Here is a 10,500-nt window from a genome sequence, read left to right on the forward strand (position 1 = left end):
TATCTCGGAGTTAAATACAATCGGAGATATAATAACGCCGTCACATCTCAAATTTTACTAACACGGCAAATCGCGCAAAGTACTTAGCTTTTTTCGTCAATATGCCAGGTCATATCAAGCGTTAGTTCGCCCTTACGTGGAAAAGTACACCTCGACAGCATGGGACTCGAATGGGACCCCCACCTTACGAAAGACAAATATGGTGGAAGCTGTACAACGGTGTGCAGCTCGCTTCATTAAGAAAACCACAACGGCAACGGCAACGAGAAAGTCTGGCTAAACAAAAGATTTTTAAATCAAAAGATTTTTTAAATCATTAAAATGAGCAGTTAAATACATTCTTGTCCACCTGAACATGAAAACTTGGCAACTGTTTAAGTGAAAAGTGATGACGTCACAGTTAGAACGAAGACCATGGGTAACCTTAAGTTGATGTCATTTGTGTTACCATAACTATGGCGTTATATTACAATGAAAATACAAAGTTCATATACAATGCTTTCTGTCTTGATTTTACCTAGGTTCTGGACTATATACTGCACTTGCAGCTAACACAGGGTAACGTGGCTTTCTATGTAAAATTGAAAGTACTTTTCAATGTTTTAATTCTTTGTTTAAACTCACTTTTCTTTGTCGACCGTCTTCCGAAGTTTGGAAAATAGTCGGTGTCTAACCCATTTATCCACTTCTACGTTGTTTTTGAAAAACGTCTTCGAGTTAACAACGAGCTGTTAGGGAATAAACAAAATGCATTCACTCAATACCTCACTAGTCGAGTTCAAGGTCCTTACTTTAGGTTGCGAATCCGGCACTTGAGCCATAAGTGAGGAGAAATTAAAACGAGGATAAGGCCCGACCAAACGGACCAACATTTCAACGCAACATTGTTGGACACAACATGTTGCACGCGTTTAGCCATCCTGTTGCAATATGTTGGATGATGTTGCATCAAATTTGATTAGTATGGAGTTGCAACACCATGATTATGCTCTCATGCTCGCTCTTGAATGAGCTCCAGTGAAAGCCGACGAAAATTTTACGATTTAAAATGCTACCAAAAGAAATGCTAAAAACATCCTAGGTTTCAAATCTTTTATCTCGGCTTTTTGAGGTTCTTACCCGTACATGAAAAATGAAAAAAACCTAGCGTCCTATCTTAATCATATCTGCCTCGCCTTTGATTATTCTGGATATCATAAAAATTTCATCAATGTAATTGGTTATTATCCCTTAATATAATTCGCTCGTTTTAATCAAGTGCTGCAAAAGTGAAAACCCATTGCTAGTAGGTAGCTAGCTGATAATTGAAATTTCCTGCAATTTTTAAACAAACACATGTCTCTTCGAAAAGTGGACGAGTGTTGAGAAGAAATTTGAAGAAAGCACAAGATTTGTTACAAAGAGTGACTCACTTTCGAGAAACGTGCTGTAAGATCCTTTGGCCGGACCACGTATCTTGCGTAACCGATCTTGCTTCCCAAAGCGTCTGCCTGGTTATAATAAAACAGGATAATAGATTACAACTTCACTTCTTTACTAAAGCAAAGGTCCCACTCAAAGTAATCCACAGCGACTGTAGCGGTCCAACGGCCCCAATCGAGGCCCTTTTAATAGGCCGCCTCGTAACACACTGTAGCGTAATTGTGAAACCGGTGAAACCTTTTTAAACCTTAGACTAAATACATTATTCCTCCTTGGACTTTCATTAATCCACTCAAAAAACAATAAACTAAAACCGCTTTTGTTGCTTAAAAATACTATAGTGGGTCGTGGGTCATGCGTCGTGGGTCGTGGGTCATTCGTAATTGACACATCAAATTCATTAATTTTGCTGTTTTACATGTCATTTCGCAACAGCGGTTTTCCCCCGTGGATTTCTTGTGTATAAGCCTATTAACCAGCTATCTCTGGATTTTTAGTTTACCTACAAATGTGTGATGCTTAACAAGGCCGGAAATTTGAATTCACTCATTCAAGGACCTCGGATGGAGGTGTTACGTTGCTTGAGACTACCGCTAGTTCGCAGCAAAACTGAAAGATCTTAAACAAACAAGAATACCCTTACAACGATTGCATCGAAAATGACAACCTTGTTCAATTTGGCTGATAAGCCGATCAGTTACTTCTAATGCTGCCATTTCATCTGTGTATTAAAAAAAATCGGAATTTTAATCAGGGACCACTGTGTAGATCAGTCGGAAACTAGTGTCGAAATATGTCCACTGGGTTTCTTGGGATATTTACGCGAAAAACGTTTTTCACAGGATGTATGCAAAAATAATATAAACGTTTTTACTTTAAAATAATGGTCTGCAATATGACTTTAGTCCGTTCAACAAAATTGAATGTTCATTTCGCTACCGTGCTTGGCAGTGCAAGTTTGGATGTCCCTTTTATTTCATTAAACGCAACCTGTGATAGTGCATCTGCAGCCTCAAGCTTCAAATGATAACGGAAGGTCAAATCTCGACGCTCCTTCACCGCAGTCAAACGTATCAGGCAGCTTTTCTTTCTATTTCGGGGAATTTCGTTCATATTGACGAGTTAGTATGAGTTAAGCCTGGTTTTCACTAGCGACACAAGCACAAGCGCAATCACGCAAAAAGGACAAATTTTGACCCTTGTGCGTGTGCTTGTGTTTGCCGGCGCTTGTTCTTTTGCTCGCGTTGAATCCGTTTTCACGGGGAAATAAAGACTTGTTATCCTTGCGCTTGTGCTTGCGTCGCTGGTGAAAACCAGGCTTAAGGATCACTAAAATAGCTGCTGAGTGTAAACAAACTCCCGTTTTCTCAGGTATAAGTGTTGCCGACGAAGCCGAACATTGACCGAACATTTCCCGCGTTTTTATGTCACGTGACATACTCGCCAGGCTCTCGCTCACACTGTGTTTTGAGTTTTTCGTGTCGAGCGGCGAGCTTGGTGAGTATGTCCTTGTTAACATTTTCCATTCTGTAATACTATATTTTCACATTTAACCTGTAACTATCGCCAGTTTTCTAACCACTAATGTATTGTGATTTTTCTAGCGTAATCAACTAACCAAGCTTCCGCTGTAAGAGTCTGTGAGCACTCATGGAAGAAATCGAAACCTGACTGATTAGAATTAAACTTGGACGAATCGTTTGTTGGTTGGACTGTTGTATCCACAATTGACGACAACATTTCTGGTAGCAGAGCCGAGGTTAGCACTGTGCTATTATTTGCCGTTTTTTTAAAAGCTATGTCGTGTGTGTAAACTTCGAACTGAACTGTAAACGATCTGTTGAATGACTTGTATTTGTTCGAAAAATGGCCGCCCGTATGAAAGACGACGGGACTGCGGAAACGGCCAGCGGTTACTTCAGTGAACGTGACAAGAAAAGTAACGCAATTCGCCGTGAACGCCCTCGCAGACAAATTAAACCGCCTAAGCGCTATATCGAAGAAGACTGGACCGCTCTTAAACCAAAACAAACCACCACAGAAGGGAATGCTTTTGAAAAGCTATCGTTATCTGGACTTTCGAGTCGACCCGGCAGCAAAGCTTCATCATCAAAAATCTCTAGTTATTCGCAAAGTCGTTCGAGTTCCTCTTCCAAGTCTAGTGAAACACGAACACAGCTGCGACTCCATGAATTGAAATTAGCACAGGCAAGAAAAGAGGCAGAAGCGAGAGTACTTGAAGAACGAAGATTAGCTGAAGAAGAACTCCGTAGACGTGAAGAAGAGCGGCGTTTAAACGAATCGCGGCGTCTAAGAGAACTAGAGTATGAAGATCTATGAAGGAGAGCGATTACGACTTCAAGCGCGTTTGGAAGAGGAAGAGGAGAAACATGACCCGGAGAGTCTTGTGAACCGCTTACGTGACTTTGAAGGTGATGAGAAAGAAGATCAAAGGCTCGAAAGGGCAAATTTACAATCAACGCCGTTACAAGTGGATGACCGTACTTCTTTGTGTAACGCAACTCAGAGAACTGAACATAGTAATGGTGAACCAATAGAAAGGCTGAATGTATCGTGGGTGCAGCAACTTTGTGATGGTAAAAGTAGTGCACCCTCGAATCGTACTAACACTGGAGAGATGAAATCTGTATTTCCACGCTCACTTCCAAAACTTGAATTACCAAGATTCGATGGTAACCCATTAAAGTGGCCAACCTTTATTTTTCTGTTTAAGTGTCTTGTACACGATCAACCTTTAACTGACACTCAAAGAATGACACACCTGCAGCGTGCTCTTGCTGGAAATGCTAAGAAGGCTGTTGGTGGAATGCTTACTCATGGGCATTTGTATCGAGAAGCACTGAAGGAATTAGAAGAACAATTTGGCAGTGAGGAATCAGTGGCTGGTGCATATTTGAAGACCATCGTTGATCATCCTGAAGTCTGTGAAGATAACTTTGCCCAGCTGCGGTCGTTCTACAACACGCTACATGTTGCTGTTTCCACCCTGAAGAGTGTAAGCTACGAACATGATCTTGCTGCAACGGACAACCTTAGGCGAGCAGTCCAGAAGTTACCTGAAACGCTGAAAACTCGTTGGGGAGAGAAAAGGGTTGAAACGCTGCCCAAAACAGCAACATTGGCAGACCTTGACAAGTGGTGACGGGAGCGAGTGCGTGCTAAATCGTTGATATCAGACCAGACACTGAACAGCTGCCAATCAAAGGTGACACCGCCAGAGGGGAATAGGAGACGAAACAACCGGTATCGTCCACCTAGAAGCGATGCCAGAGGAGCTGAATTCTCAACCCTAACAACCAGAGTGGATGGAAATCGCGAACCTGCAAGAACTCCGGTTAACTGCCCAGTTTGCTCGCAGGCCCATAAAGTAGAAGATTGCCCTGATTTTAAGAGACTGAACGTGGATCAGTGTGCCCAATGTGCTAAGGAGAAGAACTTGTGTTTCCGATGTTTAAGTTCTAGTGAGCACCGTGCTAAAGAGTGCAGTGTGAGAAGGGGTTGTGGAGTGGACACCATCCCTTGATCCATGGAGCTGCGCCAGTGTTTGTGGGTACGGCCGTTGTAGGATGCAGCAGTCCCACAGTCCTATTGCAGATAGTGCCTCTTCTTGTGGAAACGCCTAAAGGGGAAATTGTACACACCTATGCTCTACTTGATTCTGGAAGTCAAGCCACACACATACTTGAGAAGTTTACTGATTAAGTGGGTCTTGAGGGATCGAAAGAAGTGCTAACCCTTGGGACCATTAACTCCAAAGAAGTATCCAAGCCCTCCAGGAAGGTGTCGTTTTTCGTGAAAGCAGCCAGTGATGACAGTGCTGAGACATCAATCTTGATCCCAGAAGCCTGGACTGTTCCTCAGTTGAACCTACCGAAACAAAGGATCACTCGTTCCGTGATGCAGACCTGGCCACATGTAGCCGACCTAGAAATACCGGATGTCGACTCTGAGTATGTGACCGTATTACTTGGTGCCAACGTGTTAGAGGCTATACTGCAACGTGAAGTCCGAAGAGGTGCGCCTGGTCAACCTGCTGCTGTACGAACTGCGTTTGGATGGACGTTAACTGGCTCCGTTAAAGACCTTGCCCCGACAGGGGGTCTTCATGTTATGCACATAACACACATATACACACCTCCTGCACAAGCAAATGCAGAACTGGCGGAGAACTGACTCATTTGGTACTAAGTACGAACAGACAACACCGAGGTCACTTGAAGACAAGAAAGCTCTGAAGACTCTAGAAGAAACTGTTAAGCACGTAGGCGATAGATACCAAGTCGGTATGCTGTGGAAAAGGCCTGACGTTGAATTTCCAGACAACAGAGCCATGGCAGAGAGGCGCCTGACCTCTACAGAGAAAGTTCTGAAGCGTGACCACGCCCTTGCAAACAAGTACAAAGAGATCATTGATGGCTATGTAACGAAAGGTTTCGCACGTAAACTGACACCAGAGGAAGCAGCCGTTCCTGTGAAGAAACAGTGGTTTCTACCACATCACCCTGTTCTAAACCCAAACAAGCCCGGGAAAGTACGGATGGTCATGGATGCCAGAGCAAAGTACAATGGTGTGTCTTTGAATGATGAACTTCTGGTGGGACCAGATTTGCTGAATAATTTGTGTGGAGTGTTACTTCGATTTCGAGAAGAACGTGTAGCCATCGCAGCTGACATAGAGTCCATGTTCCATCAGTATTTAATAATGGAGCAAGACCAGTCTGCCCTGAGATTCCTGTGGCGCAACCTGGGGCAAACCGTGATCCTGACGTCTACCAAATGCTGGTGATAATATTTGGAGCAGCTTATTCTCCTTGTACCGCCAATTATGTGTTGAGGAAAACTGCAGATGACAACTGTGAAAATCCATTGTTTTCACCTGAAACGATCGAGGCAGTTAAAAGAAACTTCTACATGGACGATCTCCTCAAGTCTGTTCGAGACGAAACTTCTGCCACTCAACTTCAGAAAGAACTTACTGCTTTACTTGCCCGCGGTGGATTTAGGCTAACTAAGTGGAGCAGTTCTTCACGCGAGGTCTTATCACAAATCCCCACCCAGGAAATGGCGTCGCCATCAGTGAACTTGGACCTGGATGAATTGCCGGTCGAGCGCTCCTTGGGTTTGCTATGGAACACGGAGACAGATTCCTTCAGATTCGCTGTCAGTTCCTGCCAGTCAGCCCCGACAAAGCGTGGCGTTCTAAGTCAAGTGTCATCTGTATTTGACCCGCTCGGAGTTTTGGCGCCCTTCCTGTTACCTGCAAAATGCCTGATTCAAGACCTGTGGCGCAAGAAAAGGGGCTGGGACGAGCCTTTAGACAAAAGTAATCAAGTTGTTTGGGAGAACTGGCTCGCCGACGTGACAGCCTTGAGAGTGTTTGAGCAGCCGAGATGCCTGTGTAGCGATGCCCCACGAGATGTACGAGTGGAACTCCATGTCTTTGGAGACGCTTCTGAAAAGGGGTTCGGTGCTGTCTGCTATGCACGTTACGTGTTCCCTGATGGTCGGATTGAAGTTGCCTTTGTGATGAGCAAGACGCGTGTAGCCCCCTTAAGACAACTTAGTATCCCTCGCCTGGAGCTCTAAGCCGCACTTCTTGCAGTACGACTGGCAGACACTGTAAAGAGAGAGCTCACCCTATTCATAGTTCATTAGCATCCCCAGTGACGTCATTAGCATGATATAATAAAATGGAATTAATTAGAATTGTCAGTTGTTGCGAACGTTGGCCATGGATAGACCAAGCGCAGTTTTCAATGCTGCTCCCGACTAGCGTGGACGACAGGATCCGGCCTCAACTATTTTTAGTTTAGCCATCTGTGACAACTCAAGTTCCTCCAGCTTGTCTCTGCACCGGTTCCTGTATCGTCGGCCGTTAACGCGTTAACTCTGGTTGTTGTAAGTCTTTCTTCGGCTTCGCAGCCGTCTTTGCTGGATACCAATACAAGTTCTGCTTTGACGTCCCAAGGACCCGCCAAGCCTCTGAAAAAGGAAAGTTTGGAGGTAGTTTTTGCACTGTCATATTTTTTTCGGCTGAGCGCCTCTGTAGGCTTTTGCTTGGGTGTGTACAGTTCTCGGTTAGGGTTTTTTCACGCCCACTCGTTTGCCTGTGGCGCGTTCCCACATTACATTTCAAATGTTATCTTTGGGCTTTTATTTACTGTTGTCTGTTATTTTTACCGGCGGCAATTTTGTTTTCGTATTTGGGCTGTAATTTTGCTGTTAGCGTGGTCCATTTTTCTTTGTTTTGCATTAATTACTCCTGTGTTGAGTCTTCAGGGAATTACTCCTGTGTTGGGTCCCCAGGGCCACGTGTTGCACGTTCTGTACAATGGGCGGTGTTTTTACGACTTTGCAGCATGATTTAATTTTATATTTCCATTTTGTTAAATTTTGTTTTTCTTTTGTTTTGCTTGTTTCAGGCAAAACGTTATATGATCGAGTCGGGTCGAGTCATGATGCTCTAGGCCGCGTAGGATCCAATCTCGGAAGTGGATCGAGAAGGGCCTTGTGAAAATCTAGACCGATAAGGGTCCAATCTTGGAAGTGGATCGAGTAGGGTCTAGTGATGACGCGTTAGGCCGCGTAGGATCCAATCTTGGAAGTGGATCGAGAAGGGCCTTGTAAAAATTCTAGACCGATAAGGATCCAATCTCGGAAGTGGATCGAGTAGGGTCTAGTGAGGACGCGTTAGGCCGCGTAGGATCCAATTCTCGGAAGTGGATCGAGAAGGGCCTTGCGAAAATCTAGACCGATAAGGATCCAATCTCGGAAGATGATCGAGTAGGGTCTAGTGAGGACGCGTTAGGCCGCGTAGGATCCAATTCTCGGAAGTGGATCGAGAAGGGCCTTGTGAAAATCTAGACCGATAAGGATCCAATCTCGGAAGTGGATCGAGTAGGGTCTAGTGATGACGAGTTAGACTGCGTAGGATCCAATCTAGGAAGTGGATCGAGAAGGGCCTTGTGGAAATCTAGACCGATAAGGATCCAATCTTGGAAGTGGATCGAGTAGGGTCTAGTGATGACGCGTTAGACCGCGTAGGATCCAGTCTCGGAAGTGGATCGAGAAGGGCCTTGTGGAAATCTAGACCGATAAGGATCCAATCTTGGTAGTGGATCGAGAAGGGTCTAGTGATGACGCGTTAGACCACGTAGGATCCAGTCTCGGAAGTGGATCGAGAAGGGCCTTGTGGAAATCTAGACCGATAAGGATCCAATCTTGGAAGATGATCGAGCAGGGTCTAGTGATGACGCGTTAGACCGAGTAGGATCCAGTCTCGGAAGTGGATCGAGAAGGGTCTAGTGATGACGCGTTAGGCCACGTAGGATCCAATCTCGGAAGTGGATCGAGAAGGGCCTTGTGAAAATCTAGACTGATCAGGATCCAATCTCGGAAGTGGATCGATCGCGAGACGGACCTGGTGAATATTTAAGAGCGATGAGGATCCAATAAATAGAGTTGGATCGAGTAGGGTCTAATGATGATGTTTTAGGCCACGTAGGTTCCAATTTCGGAAGTCGATCGAGAAGGGCCTGGTGAATATTTTAGACCGTTGGGGATCTAATTAATAGACTTTGATCAAGTAGGTTCCTATCACTAGTTGAAAGACTCTTAAGGATTCAAGCTAGCGTTCAAAGAGGGAGCGGAAGTGTCAAGGGCGATTCAGAGATCACTTAATGAAGCGAATCACGCATGCTCTTTCAGATCTTTTCGCTGGTCGGTCGCGTTTTTCTCCTACTTCCGTAGGAGGGGGTTGGTGGAGGTGGACGGCCTCTTTTCCCGCCAAGATGTTGGACCTGCTGGCCACATGGGGCTTTGATATACCAACAAGCTTTTGGGTCGCATGTGTGACGTATGATGATAGCCGTTTGGCGTTTAAATGATTGAATCATCATAAACTTGTCATTAACCTCTAGTTTCTGTTTGTTTTTGCCTCGAGGGATTTTGTTCTGCCCGGATACGTTTTCCTTGTCCCGACTGACTTTGGTTCTGGGAAATGACACCACAAGCGTATTGTCTTGCATGACTTGCCCTTGAGCTCGCTAAGCGGGCTATGGTTGTCATTTTCCCTGGGCTTAAGTTTGTCTACCACTTTTGTTTGCCTCTCGGTTTTCTTCTTTAGATTTCTTCGTGAGTAGGAAAGCTGTGAAATATTGTGTGCTACCTTCTTAACTATGTGGGTAACGTTTTAAAGAGACGTAAGCCCAGGGAAAATGACCGGGTAAAGAGACAGTATAGCTAAGTAAACAGGGTCATAACATGGCGTTCCGGGCATTCTCAAATCTTTGCCCTCAAGTATCCCTCAAGTTTTAGGCGGGTGTATTTTATAACCATAATAACCTTCAAGTTCCAAGGCGGACATATTATACAATCATCTACCTTGTGGAACGTCTTATACCCGAGAACAGTGACGAAGCACTTTTTTCAAGTCCCATCCAGTGTACTGTGTAAGCAGTTTGCTGATATAATAATGTAGCATTTTGTGTGGCATTTACTATGGTGTCGAGTTAAGTGGCAGTGTCAAACCCTTGGCTTGTTTCCATAACAGCTTACTGTGCCAAATAATCCTCAAGTTATATGAAGACGCAATGTCTGTAAACTCTGTTCAAAGGCAAACCTATTTTGGGGGGAAAAATTGTCTTAGTTCCCCGAACAGAACAAATTTTCTGAAATAGACGAGAAATCAGGATATGATCGTATTTTGATATCCAATGATTCGCAACCAATTTTTTCTCAACTAATATGCATGCTCAATAGACGGGCTGGTACTTGATCGCGATCAAACCTGTTGTTTGCTCTAAAACTGTTAATTTTATTCATCTATTAGAAGATGGGGTGTACCAGTTCCCTGATGTGACATTTGTAGTTAAAGCATTGTTTACAGTCGCCAAACAACCCTTTCAGCGCTGTATATATAGTCCGCGAAGCATTAATCACCTTGTGATATCCTTTGGGCTGAAAAAAAAAAAAGTGTTAAGTGTTAAACCTTTTCATTGGGATGGTTAGGATACAAGCAGTCTGACGTTCTTGATAATAACACCAAGGAGAATCTCG

General features: G+C 44.3%; 2 protein-coding genes across 2 annotated transcripts in view; one reads left to right on the forward strand and one right to left on the reverse strand.

Annotated features, from left to right (window-relative positions):
• LOC144653134 (endothelin-converting enzyme 2-like) overlaps positions 1-10,500 on the reverse strand; it is a 116,181-nt gene that overhangs the window by 39,751 nt on the left and 65,930 nt on the right. The gene's annotated exons all lie outside the window — the stretch shown is intronic.
• Positions 2,840-3,762, forward strand: LOC144654082 (uncharacterized). Its single transcript, XM_078514191.1, has 2 exons — positions 2,840-2,919; positions 3,027-3,762. The coding sequence occupies exon 2, from the start codon at positions 3,289-3,291 to the stop codon at positions 3,760-3,762; it is 474 nt and encodes a 157-aa protein (XP_078370317.1). The 5' UTR covers positions 2,840-2,919; positions 3,027-3,288.

The sequence above is a fragment of the Oculina patagonica genome, chromosome 5, assembly GCF_052425735.1.
Source record: "Oculina patagonica isolate OP01 chromosome 5, crgOcupat, whole genome shotgun sequence".
Taxonomy (NCBI): domain Eukaryota; kingdom Metazoa; phylum Cnidaria; class Anthozoa; order Scleractinia; family Oculinidae; genus Oculina; species Oculina patagonica.